The sequence below is a fragment of the Heliconius melpomene genome, chromosome 3, assembly GCF_056956725.1.
Source record: "Heliconius melpomene rosina isolate 202511_hmr_F chromosome 3, ASM5695672v1, whole genome shotgun sequence".
NCBI lineage: Eukaryota > Metazoa > Arthropoda > Insecta > Lepidoptera > Nymphalidae > Heliconius > Heliconius melpomene.
The window spans coordinates 10,492,179-10,506,559 of NC_140391.1; the positions used below are offsets into that span (position 1 = coordinate 10,492,179).

General features: G+C 33.7%; 1 protein-coding gene across 2 annotated transcripts; it reads left to right on the forward strand.

Annotated features, from left to right (window-relative positions):
• The first annotated feature begins 1,522 nt into the window (after positions 1-1,522).
• Iyd (Iodotyrosine deiodinase) lies at positions 1,523-11,811 on the forward strand. Of its 2 annotated transcripts, XM_085207835.1 has the most exons (5): positions 1,523-1,798; positions 7,793-8,014; positions 9,844-10,160; positions 11,155-11,325; positions 11,702-11,811. In XM_085207835.1, exons 1-5 carry the CDS (start codon positions 1,627-1,629, stop codon positions 11,789-11,791), a joined length of 972 nt encoding a protein of 323 aa, XP_085063961.1. In that variant the 5' UTR covers positions 1,523-1,626; the 3' UTR covers positions 11,792-11,811. The 2 variants fall into 2 exon arrangements, with proteins under 2 accessions (XP_085063961.1, XP_085063962.1); XM_085207836.1 differs by lacking the exon at positions 11,702-11,811 and having other exon boundaries at positions 11,155-11,408.
• Positions 11,812-14,381: the final 2,570 nt, after the last annotated feature.

Below are 14,381 nucleotides of genomic sequence, written 5' to 3' on the forward strand. Positions count from 1 at the left end.
ATGGCTCTTGTTTGGAATATAAAATAAGCATTTAAAGGTGATAGATTTCTTAATATGATATTTGTATAGTTCTATACTAATAATATTAAGGTAAATAGTTTGTTATGTTGAACACGCTAATGTCAGGAACTACGGATTCGAATTTAAAAATTATTCTTATGTTCGATCGCCTATAACTAGCCCTAAATAGCACCAGTCCTAAATAGTAACAGTGTCTTAACACTAGGCTCTCTCTCTTGAACAAACCCACGATCACATCCTTTCCACGCATAGCCATAATAAGGAAAGTTAATTCACAGACAATAAACATAAAACTCCAGTAAATTTCATTTGAAAAATAAAATGACGATAGGATAACACCTTCCGCCGTTAGACTCTTTAGTCATGAGTTTTTTTTCGTCTGCAATAAAATCAAGGTCGCGCCACACGCACGGCAAGTGGGCAACTTGATGTTTTATCTATGCTGTAATTTTGCGTATGATTTTTGTTGGTATGTTGAAATCATCTATACATATAAATAAATAATTTAAGTGACTCTCTATAATTTCAAAATTATTATGTTTTTTCGGGTGAATATAATTTCAAACAAACGATTTTATTATTTTTTGTCTGTCCGTCTGTTTCCTATTTGTTCGAGCTCATCTCCGGAACAGCTGAATCGATTTTTGTGGGACTTTCACTAGAAGATAAAGAAAGTTATGGAGGTTACTTATGCGGATATCAGGAAATTTTTGCAGGATAATTAGGCGGCAAAAAGCAACCGCTTATATACAGTTTATTTTATTTCGAAGGTAAAAGAATCAAACAAATTTGTCCATTTTTATTGGTTTCCAAATTTATATAATTACAAATATATACAACCTAATATTAACGCTATTAACTCAAGAAAATGTAATATAAATATTTTTATAATATTGCAATCATTTTAAAATCATAAAATATATTGCATCATAGCATAAGCGGCAATAACATTAAAAGTTAATTATTAACATTAGTTGGTGCTTGTGTTATAACTTATAAGCTACAGCAAATATTTTATTAATTATTAATAATTTCACGAAAAATAAATTGATAGTCCCTAGATAATGTAGCGAAATTGTAAAAATTCAGATAACTTTCTTTTAGATCTTTTGAACTACTAAGGATTGTAGTTTTAATGGTTTTATTTTTCAAAATTTAAAAAAATGGGTTGTTCATTAAAGCAATCAAGCAAAAATTAAGAACAGTAATAAAATAAATTTACAATTTTTCACATTCTATACTTTACCTAGGAACCGTTGAAAGTATAATCTATAGACTTATAACTAATAACTAAAAGATAATTATTTTTTAAAACCGTAATATTTTTGCCAAAATTTCAATACAGTACTTAAAAATAACGAACGAAACCAAATACGAAATCTAATATTAATAAATAAAAAAACAAAATCGATTAAGCAGCGCCCATTAGTTTCGTGCTGATACAACACAAATACAATGTATGAATGTACATAATTACAAACATAGACTATGTAAATGTCAACAAACTTAGTTGGCTGCGTGCGCGCGTACCTGTTGCTTGTGTGTGACTAAAGAAAAAAAATAAAACGTCAAATCGCGCGGGAAATTAATTTTGATTGAAATAAAATGAATGTCATATCTTTTACAGTCTGGCTGTTAGAAAGTAATTGTTTCATAGTTTATACAGTAATGATTGTGTTCTTCGTCGTGTTCACAATATTCCACAAGAATAGATTGGAGCGGAATCAAAATAGAATCGGCGCTAAAAAGAAATTCGCGACTTTCGATAGTAGTAAAGGTAAATTATACATAAGAGAATATACTTCTGTAATGTAATAGTTTATGATAAAAAACATTACTGTCATTTTTACTGTGACTCAAGCTTATGATATTTACTTACGCTCATTCGTCATAGCAGGCATAGTTGATTTTTTTATTATTTGTAATTGTAAAATGCTATTTAATAAATATCCTTTTTTAATATATAATTTTAATTATCAATGCTTTCCAAAAAATATGAGTAGTAAAATCTATACTACTTAATTCCCAAATTGGTACAATGCTGGTATTCTTCAAAATAAAATGAATGACCTGTGACACCGCTAGGTAAATAGCAAAAACGTAATATTTTTATAGTCTATTAGTAAAATTGAGGAATTATCTATCTATTTATACGGGTGTTATAAGTTTCACTTATCTGCTTGCCTGGGTGTCTATGGCACCGTAGGTCTTGAATTAATAAACCAATTTGAGTGCGGATTTTTTTTAAATCGGAAACTATTCATCGCGGAGGCCCTATGCTATGTTTTATTAAAATCGAATTAGTATTTAAAGAGGTACAAGCACTTCAAGGTGAAGTTGTGATATTTTTGGTATATTTTTTTCATTTTAAACTTTGGTAATTATAGTGTTGTTCTAAGAAAAGATTGGGACGAAATGGAAATAGAATTGTTGCTAAAAATAAATGTGTTATTCTTGATAGTACCAAATCTGATATTTTGTTTTGCGATTTATTTTTATAAATCAACGTCTCCCTAATCAGATAAATTTATAATGATAACGATTTTTGCGAGTTAATGTTGCCAGGTAGATGTGCGCTGTCTTGCGTATTTTTGGTATTTTCGTAACTGTTCCATTATACGTTACTTTCGAATTAGAAATTTTGCGTAACGCAATGCTTGTAAAGTAACTTTTAAACCTAATTTACAATTATTATTAACGTGTTAGACGCGGATTCGCCTGGGATCACGACGGTTATGAGTTCGATTCGCATTCGTGGAAATGATTTAATTTTTTTTTCTCACTTAGTTAACAAGGCAAAGCGCATCGTTGAGGTTCCCTCGGCACCCTGCTATAAACAAGTTATAGTGTGAAGCTGCAGTAAGTGTCTAATACAATAATATGCAATATAAATATGCAAGGATTATACATAAAAATTAGCCATATTTTTGAATTACTTAGCCTTTTAGTGAAAACGATTTTTAAATCAGTCGCTTAGTTTTTATGATTTACGCGTCCATCGTTGGGAGGGAATGGCTTTGGTTTATACTATCTAAAATATTACTTTATATTTGCAAAATAAATTATAAGTGTAAGTACCCAACGATAAGCTTGATGGTTGTCGATTCGATTCCCATGTGGAGAAATGTTTATAATTTAATTTATTTTCATTTCTCCACTCAATTTGAGAAATGAGTATTTAAATATCGTATCTCGCAATATATGGGAACAGGTGTGAAAAAATATAAAATTAAGACAAAACTAATTATATATAATGGCACGACACTAATGTATGGCCTAAATAGAGTTTGAACCAACGACCCCCAACTTTACACAATTCATCACTGGATGAACAGGTCAATAAAGATAACATAATTATAAATTATGCTTATATTATTGTTTATGAAATGCTATACTAAGTGCGACACGTTTATTCATCTATAGTACCTACACAATATATTATATCCCTAAAAGATGATCCCGTAAGTTCTAAGCGATGAGGAGTTGTATCTCCTACCATCATCACCAGGTCAGTAATGTCATCGAGTGATGAATATAAGAAGTAAATATATGATTATTGTAAGAAATTATATGAAACACATACTACGTATATAACATATATACGTACTATAACATTTGAGGGATTTCCTCGATTTCCTATGGATTCCATCACCAGATTATGACTTGGTCTTCTTGGTACTTTTTCCCATTAGTCCCATTTGGTAAAAAGTACACTTTTTGAAATAAAAAAAATTTAAATCGGTCCACAATAATGGAGAAATATAAACAGAACCTCTTCTTCTTTGAAAAAACGAGTCGGTAAACGGATCTGACTTGACTAAGTTTTCCTTTTTCTTTAAATATTTTTTTAAAAGGACAGCTGTTTAAAAGATATTATTACGTAAGTTGTAAGTTTTATTGTCTCAATATATCAATAATTTATTTTTGTATTTTTCCACAATTGCTCTATTCATCTGGTTTTTATTTATATAGATATTATTATATTAATAAAATACTTTCAGCACAGTTGAATTATAACTGTGCTGAAAGCTCTATTGTTAAAGGTTCAAATCCAATCGTTTAAGTCTAGGTAAAGTGTAATTTTTTTTGTCGTAACGTTTATTGGAAACTACGTAATATTTACGAGACCATCGTGCATCGCGGCGCAGCGAAACAACGTCTGACTATAGAACGCAATGATGGTGGGTGCAGTCCTAACTAGGGATCATAAATAATTTTCGCTTGCATGCTCTGCAAGATAAAGTGCGGCAATATAACAAGCATTTTTTTGAATATCAGCGTAAAGCAGAGAACGGTGAGTGTTGATACTAGGTTATCATGCGTAACCTGCCAAATGGGTACACCATGAAACAAAAAAAATATTGATATAATTTACAATAGTCATGATAACTTGACCTGGTTTTTCGAACAAGAAGCTGAGAAAAGAGTGAAGCAATAATATTAGAAGGAAGGATAAGAAGAAGTACCTAGGATAAATGATAAAAAAAGACAAAAATATTAAACAAAATTCCTGCATATCGGATATGTAAATGAGTTTCTTCTTAAATTGATTCATAGTAAGAGTTATAAAATAATTTGCAAGGTTGTGTTACTCAATTATAAATAAATTATAGATACATAAATATCACCTTGATAATAGGTTGAAACTGTACTTAACATTGTCATAAAAATATAAAATCTTTATAATAAAAGCGACCTAAATGATTTTTTTTCTGTTGTGGTTGATGTATCATACATATCGCCCAATTAATTAAAAAATAGTGTTTTGAGTGACGGAAATGAACGCCCCTCTTGTCTACCAGACCAGAGCGGAGAGATGAGAATAATAAACCATCACATTCTTTGAAATTTAAAATTTCTATAAATACGTTTACGTTAAAAAATATATCAAGGCCTGTATGAAAATTTTAATTTAGATTCTTAATTTTGCAATACAAATTTACTGTGCACAATCCATACCGTAAATACACTTGTAATTTATTATTGCTAAATAAAAGTTATGCCATTATATTCGCTATTTTGAAAGAAATGAAGGCGATATTCATATAAATTGTATAAATAATCGGGAACATCGGGAACATCATAGAAGTTACAGTGGTTTTTATTTGCAGATTCGAGGCCATTTGTGACCTCTTTTCAGCTCCACGTTGTATCCCGCATACCTATAGCAGGGTAGGCAGAGGTACCATCATCATCATCATCATCATCAAAATTCATCAAAATATACGTGAGCTACAACTCTTTATTTTTCCATTTGAGACTGGCAAAGCTACAAATAAAAGCTTATTATGTCAAAAGAGGTTGCCAGTTCAAATCCAAAATGTTATCCCAATTCATAGGGGTTTTGTATAGATAAATTGTTTATTTTGTAATGCATTGTAGTATAAATATTTTTTTATCATTACTCAGTCAAAGTGACGGTAGCCTATCACGTTATTCTACTTCTAATAGTTAGCGATAAGGGTACATTCAGTACACCAAATAACGAGAATTGCTTTAAAAAGATTAGATAGTTAACAAAAGTGTTGATCTACATTTTCACTTAATAATTATGTTGAGTTTGTTATATAAAAAAAAAATAGAAATATAATAGAACTAGCGACCCCCTTGCGGCTTCGCCCGCTTTTACTACTGGATTATTCATATAATGTATGTTTGCAAAGCACTTAAGATAATGTGAAAATTAATTAAACCCTAATGCAACCCGCATTTTCGTAGTTTCAATAAGGATTTTACAATTGTTTTACACAGCAAGGATTTTTTAGTAGGTACCGTAATTTTAAATCTGTGCTACTAATCGTTTCAAGTACTTATTAAAATATATTTAAATGACTATTTTTAAAAGGAAGAAATTAAAAACAAAAGCCTACCTACTAATAACTACTACAAAAAATATGAAACCAAATATATCGCGCTCAAATAATACATTCAACTCCAATTATTCAATACGTGCAAACGCATCTAAATCTTCGTTGCTATGCCTCTATAGCGGGCGGGTTTTTTTTCGAGCTTGTGGTTAATGCTGAAGAGGGTATTCTGTCCCTGATGAAAAGCAAGCACTACGTGGCTGCCTGTGAGGAAAATTAAATAGAATGCATGGGCCGGGAATCGAACCCGGGCCGCCCGCGTGGCAGGCGAGCATTCTACCACTGAACCACCGATGACTGCTCATGACGCGCTTGTACAAGCAAAACGTCGCGGGGCGCGTTCCGCAGCAAGGATGTTTTGATATTGTAACAACTTCTAAAGTACTTATTAAAATGAAAAAACAGTAAAAGACAGTTTTGATCTACATTAAATGGCCAACGTAACTAATATACTTATTTATATGCTGAGAGTAAGGGATAAGTAAAACTTGAGTCGGCACAGCTGATGAGTCAACGGCGTGATGTGTGAACAATTAAATGCGTTTTTCTCTAAAACTATTCGCAATTTCGAAATAGTGTAAAAAGCAAATTTTATCTTCGTTTAACGTAGAAAATTAATAAAGTATTTTAAAGGATAAGGATTAATACCATTATGGAAAAATATCCCTCACAATAAAAAATGTATTGAAATTACTATTTTTAGACAGAAATATGATCACTAAACGTTATCCTTAAAAGATAAAAATATGCTGTCGCGGACTTTTTTGTAGATCTTGTTAAGAGGAACAATACTCCAGTACATTATTTTCATGTAGTACTTACCATTAAAGCAGCGCATGCGCGAAAGTGTCTCAACGGGTAGGAGTTTAGACACATTTATCTCATTTATGTTAATTTACATAAGAATGTACAAATAATAAACTATATATAAACCTTCCCTGAGAAATACTCGACCTAATGATGAAAACCGCATAAAAATCCGTTGGATGGTTTAGAAGAAGAAGAGTTAGAAAGTTTAGACAGACACAAAAAGCGACTTTGTTTTATAAGATATAGGATTATAACATCTTTGTGTATAATAATGATATTAAATATTTAATATGTATGTGTGCATAATGGATATTTAATATGTGCTAAATGTTAATTATTCAGGAATCATATTTTGAATAGACACCGTGATTTCCTCGAGTGTGAATCGAACCCACAATCGCCTCGTTTTCCTACAAGTATGTCGTAAATATATTTATAGATAAGTAAGTAAAAACAATAAATATAATATAAACATTAATTATTCGTCGACCCCGAGCAAAGTCACGGTATAAATAAAACTTCCTATTAATAATACTGGCATTTGATAACCTGACCTACTTAGTATTGCATTAGAAGATACAAATGACACTTATTAGATAAATGGTTCAATTTAAAAGTACACTAGGTACCCACTGAACAACTGTTTTAATACTATGAACTTTACCATATAATTTTAAATTTAAAGTTTTAAATTTGTAAAAAATATATGTATATAATACTACCACCTGTATGGGTATATAATATTCTAAAAAACGATGATCATAGAGGGTATGTAAGGAGGAGTCGAGTCACTGGCTGGCACTTGTTTTGGCTGTCAAAGGCGACCGAAAGGAAAGGATCACTAACGTCACTCTACCTGGAGATGGATAATTTTAATTTCCTTTTTCCTAGTTTTATTTTCTTCCCTCCTTCCTTTCTTTAAATTCAGAAAGTTTAACTTAATAAATAAAAATATTTTGTAACGTTCATAGATTTATATTTGTAGCGTATATAAAATACGATCGACGACGACGTTCCCCTCTTCCCTACCCCCGTGCGTTGTAAGAGCCTTAACAGCATTAAGCTCAAGTTCGTAAGTTATTGTTTAATTACAGAGAAAGAGCACCCAGAAGACGATGACGATCCAGATTTTCTCATCTCAGCCATATCAGAAGACACTCCTCACATCCCTTATAGACCTATAAAGAGGACAACGGAGGACATTCTGGAGAGGTCAAGAGAGTATTACAATCTGATGGCTAAAAGGAGAACAGTTCGGAACTTTAGTACGGAACCTATACCTCAGGAGGTGTTAGAGAATATTGTTAAAACTGCAGGTAATTATAACTTGATTTTTGGCGAAGACTGGTAAACTGGTGTTTATCATTACGCAATGCCTCCAGAATTCGGCGCAAAGACGGAAGTGTCTTAATGGAAACGGAATATCTTAACACTAGGTTCCCAGGTTCCCTCTGCCTACCCGGCAATGTATGGGATACAGAGTGAAGCTGAAAAAAAATCATCAAAGACCAATTTAGTAATACATTTAATTTATCATCATTAAGAGTAATAGATGAATTACTTTATAGAGTACTTATTGATGATTCGGATAGTTTACGTTTGGCATAACTTACTCACGTATAGGATTCGATCCAGGTGTTTTGTATATCTACGACACAGTATAAGTGTAACAAGTGGCAGAAATCGATTTCTTGTCTTTTTTAATATCAGTGTATAAGATTTTCCATAAATGTCCTTTTAAATTTATAACCATGGCATTTCATCAAAAATGTCCCCAAGCTAATGGCGTATAAACGTTACTAAGTATTTATATATTTAATTAGGGAAGCTAGAGTTAAGACTCTCTGTTTCCCATGCTCTGCCAAATTTTCAGGACATTATGTGCTGAGCAACGGACTTCATCTTTTTATTGACCAAAGCAGGGAAATGAAAATAATTTAATTATAAATAATTTCTAACAACGAAATGAAAAATCGAAATGGGGAATCGAACGATCGGAATGTGGGAATCGAACCCACTACGTTTCACGCTTACAGCCGCAGTCAGCCGCGTGTGCCTCAACACCACGACTGGCCTCTAGTATTAGTTGTTATTGTTTAACACGTTAACATTTCATTAAATATTTATATTTTTTAGTTGCTATGGAGATTTTTTGCTCGTACAAACATATTTCTGAGAAGATACCTTTACTCGTTTGTTGTTATAATTTTTTTATACTAAATTATCAATGACGTCATTGTGACGCAGATAGGATTGCAGGTATCGGCCTGTTCTGGTTGTACACAGATTTTAATACCCACGAGGGATGTTAAAACTAATTTGAGGCCAGTCGTGACGCAGAGGCACAAGCGTGCGATTGTTATCGCGACAGTTTGTGGGTTCGATTCCCATTTAAGGAAATTAATTAGTCAATAATTCTTTACCCCTGTTACGAGACAAAGCGTGGCGTAGAGTTCCGCCGCTCCCGTGTAAAGCCTCCAGAATTCGGCAGTTGGTGATGAACGGAAGTATCCTAATGAGAACAACGGTCAACGGTTTGGTACGACATATAGCAGAGCGTTGGGTTCTGCTATTCCATATGTCATTAAACTACTCGGAAATACGATAAATAAATACAATAAAATAAAGCGCCATTCATATAACTAACTACATCACTGCGGGGATATCGTGGGGCGTAGCGTAGTTTGAAGTTCGATTGCTACTCGGGGTCATTTTTATATGAAGTGGGGAACAAAGTGTTTTATCTCTATGCACTGTATATCTATATATATTGTATATCTCGTGAAGTTAAAGAAGTGTACTTGCATACAGAAATAAAGTGCTTACTTTATTTCTATAGAACCGGTTTAACAGTTGTATTAGTACGTTGTATTGTAGTTGTTACTATATAAAAATGCTATTCCATTTTTATGTTACGTACATATGTTTTGTTTTTGCGCATCCTTTATAATTATGAAGTATGAGTTGATAGTTAATGATAGCTTGTGAATTTTTTTTATTATAATTAATATAAGTGTGTTTTATAACGTCGTAGTGACGCAGTTTTTAAAGTTACGGCTTCGATTACCATTTGGGGGAAATTTCTATGTATTTTCTCGTTACTAAATATTTTAAAATTAATATCAATTATAAATTCTCTTCCAAGGAACATCTCCATCCGGAGCGCACACAGAACCTTGGACGTTCGTAGTAGTCCAAGATCCAGAAACCAAATCAGCTATAAGAACCATAGTAGAAGAAGAAGAAGAACTTAATTATTCTAGAAGAATGTCTCGACAATGGGTGGTGGATCTAAAACCCTTTTCAACCAATTATATTAAGCCATATCTCTCTGAAGCGCCAGCGATCATTTTGATGTTCCGACAAAGTTATTCTTGGAGGAATGATGGGAAGAAACGAATGCATTATTATAATGAAATTAGTGTTGCAATCGCTGCTGGTTTTCTTTTAGCTGCTGTTCAGGTAATTATTCTAGCTCCATGCTATATTTTGCACATTGCAAGGTAAGAAGAGAGAACATAGGAACCTACTCTAGGGGCATTGCGCAATGAGCGGAGGAACTGGACGCTGCGTTTCGTCTCGTTACCAGGTATAGGCACGCTTGTGCCTATACGCCATGACTGGCATGTTCATTTTCAGGATTATTATGTTATATGAGATGATATACAAGATACTACTTTTCCCCACTTTCCGCAATCTTCGAGACATTGTAAATGCGACGATTGTGGGTGCAATTCCCACTCGGGAGAGTGAAATATTAAATATTGTCACTTAAGCACGAGGCAAAGCGCGGCGTTAAGTTCCTTCACTCAAAACACAATGCTTGACGAATTTGGTGGATAGTGGAGAACAAAGTGTCTTAATACGTAATTACTTAAACGTAGAGAATGAACACTATTTTCCTAGGTTCCCTCAGCCTGTCCTGCTACGTACGGGATACAGCGTGAAACTGAAGAAAAATATATACAGACAGACATAAAAACATACATTTTATATAACTTTTAAAATGAAAAACAACGCAATAAACATCTTGTCTATATATGTAGGTACTTACGATTTATTACATGACTTTCTGCTGTTAATTATTGTCGACGTCGCGTCGTAGCATACAGGCTCGATTTACGCATACATGAATAAAAGAACCTTCTTTTTCTCATTACTTTATACATAAAGTTAAAAATTTCATCAAATTAAATCAGTTTTACGCTGTATCCACAGCACACAGGAGGAAAGGCAGAGGGAACGTAATGTTAAGACACTTCGTTCCCATTTTCTTTCCGTTTCCTTTTCTTTTCTCGTCCTTAACAAATGGCGCTTATTTTAGAACGATAATTTTATTATTTAATAATATTTTGTCTTTTTTTGAAATTTAATTTAAAACTGTGGTTTCATTTAAAGTGGTGCTGACAAAAACACTCTGTATAATCAAATACGTATTTTTTTTATTTTTTTTCAGTACTGCGGCCTTGTAGCATTAACATCTACCCCCCTCAACTGTAACAGTCGTTTAAGGGACCTCTTCTCAAGACCCCCCAACGAAAGACTCGAACTTCTACTACCTATAGGAAGACCACACCCTAAAACCACTGTACCAGATATAAGAAGAAAGAATCTAGAACAAATAATGGTGAATGTTTGATCTCAAATGAAACTAATTGCTCAATCTTAGTTATTTATTTAAATTGAAATATATATATTTTTTTACATTTTTTTTATTGTTAATTAATTTTCAGAGGATTTCGGAAAATACGAATATTACCTTGTATATTATTGGCATAGACCGAGTCCTATCTTGCTTGTTGTATTGAGGTCATTCGTGGAGCAGGGCCACAAGCGTGCTCGAGGAAATGAAATATTAAAAATTTTCACTTCTTCACTCTAGAGGCAAAGCGCGGCGACGAGTTCCTCCACTCAATACAACGGCATGCCTAAAATTTTGAATTTATAGTAAAATGGGGAACGGAATCTTAATGGGAACAGTGTTGTCTTAACATATGTTTCAGGTCTCCTCTGCCTACTTAAGGATATATGCGGGATTTAGTGTGAAACTACAAAAAAAAATGTGCCCACGATCTTATCATTCTATTAAATAAAAAAGCAAAATAATTTAAAATAAGTTTTACTAAAACAGCAAAAAGAATACAAAACCAATGAACAACCCATAAATTATAATTCGGGTTAATTTAAATTTATAAAAAAATGGGTACAAAACAAATTTGCCATATTTTAGTTAAAAAAGTGTAAAGATTATCTACAACGGCGACGGCGACGGCGACAACGACGCCTCCTTCGTCGACAACTTCGTCGGCGTCTCCGACGACTACAGCTCCTTCGTCGTCTTCGACTGCGGCGCCGACAACGACGGCGACGACGACGACGAGATCTACAGCGCTTTTAAATAAATGAAATTATTAGTTTCTTTTTTCAGTATCACGCATATAGCAAGGAAAGTCTTTGTATCCCGCCTAAATTCTAGACTCGGGATTGATCTTACAACCATTGCGGCGCTGCGCCACGACAGCCGCTGGACAGATAGGCACATTTAATACATGACCATAATTTCTATTCTAGTCCATAAAACAAAACAGTATTTAAAAAACCGTAAATATCTAAAAAGTTAAAATAAAATCTGAGGATCGATTTTTGATTTAACGTGAGATGCGCTAAGAAAATAGCAAAGAATGTTTCTTGTTTTTTTTTTCATTCGCCATATCCCACGCATATAGCACAGTATATGCGATTTAACCTTTAGGAAAACCAATAAATCATTAGTATTGATCCAAACAGACTATAACTTACAAATGGGAATTCTTTTATATGAACCAAACACAAAAAACCTCACTTGTAAACTCGTAAACATCACTTACCCGACGTGACCTGCGTCGTCGCCTACGTCTCCGTTGGCAGCACGCGTCCTCAGGTATCTCGGAACGGGAGCGCGACCGCGAGCGGGGCTGGTGTGCGTCGTTTTCACTGCGCCTGGTGGAACTTTAATGGCAATGAGTTTTGTTATACACATTGCTATAAGAAAATAGATTTATTATATTATACTTTTTAAAGTGAGGTCGTCTGTGGGTTTGATTGTCATTCAAGGGAATAATTTTTCATTCTCTCACTCTGGTAAGGTCTCTCGCGCGGCCTTGGTTGCGACATGGGGAACAAAGTGTCCTAATAATGACTCCCTCTCTGATGATGACAGCTTGCAAAGTACAAGGCTACAAAAAAAATGACAAAATAACACACTTTTTGGAAAGTTTCTCTTCGGTAACTCCCCGACGATCACTGAAATCACAACAATTAAAATCATACATCTATAGAGCGTATTAAGTAAATATAGGTAATATATTCATTATATAATAGCATATAAAGCTATTTATAATACGTTAAGTCCAGAAGATTCTCTCGTAAAACTGTTTAAGAAACATATTATATTGCTAGTTTACATATAATTTCAGTACAACATTTTTTCCAAAGCGAATTATATCCATACTTACGTATTTTCGATAGTCTTCGTGTCATTGTGATTGCTGTGGGCGTGACGTCGTGCCGCTGCAGCCCGGCGCTGCCTGCGTCGTAAAACAACATGATTAATTAAACACTTAATACCTTCTTCTTCTTCTTGGCATCAATCCTGGCTATTACCAGAGTCTGCCTTCCTACTCAACCTACTCCACTTTGCACGGTCTTTTGCGTCTTCGTTGGTTAGACCTGATACCTATACCTATATAACTATAACTATCAACCATCGATTATATTTAATTAATTTAAAAATTCTTCGCCTTGCTATATTATAAGCGATGTTGTCGTTTAGAAAATTAGAAGTATAGTAAAGAAAAAAGCGTCAAAATGAAAGGTTCCCTCTACGTACCGACCCGTGTGCGGGATAGAGCGTGAGCTGACTTGTTTATGGATAGATATATGATATAAATCTGGCGCTCCAACACTGTTTTACTGTTATCTGTCACTTAGGACAGTATACACTAGATGACGCAAGATGTCACTGAACATTATTTTTATCAAAGTACTCCACTTTAAGAGAAATAATTGTCACTAAATTATTTCGATTTCACCTCTCTATCAAAGGTAAACGCGGCGTTAGGTTGCGCTACTCAAGCTATTGATGGAGTGTAGTGTGACCATTTATTGTTTCTACCTGCTACCTAATTTTACTAACTTTCGCTTAAGATTCAAATAAGTTTTGATATTCGCGGTGTACTCCGGCGCGCCCGTCTCGCTGCGCTTGCGCATAAACGACACTAGTTCTTCGTTTATCCTCTCATCGGGCTCCATGCCGAAGGTGTCTGTATATCCGTGTTTAAATCATCCCATCTAGAGAAATACATTTATATTCACACCTTCGAGTTAAAATGTCATGTCTGTATTTGATAATAATCGCGATGTTTGTGGGTTCAATCCTCACTCTGAGAATTGCGACGTAAGTTCTGCAACTCAACATTCAATATATCTATGAGTGAGGAACAAAGGCTCCACTGCCTACCCTGCTACAGCGTGAAATTGAAAAAAACTGCACTTGTTTATTTGCTGAAAAAATGAGAGTAACAACGACGAGTATATATAATTTTCTATACCTAATAGAACCTGACCTCATCTTTTATTCAAATTCAAAATATTCTTTATTCAAATAAACTTATAATAAGCACTTTTGAATCGTCGAATGAACAT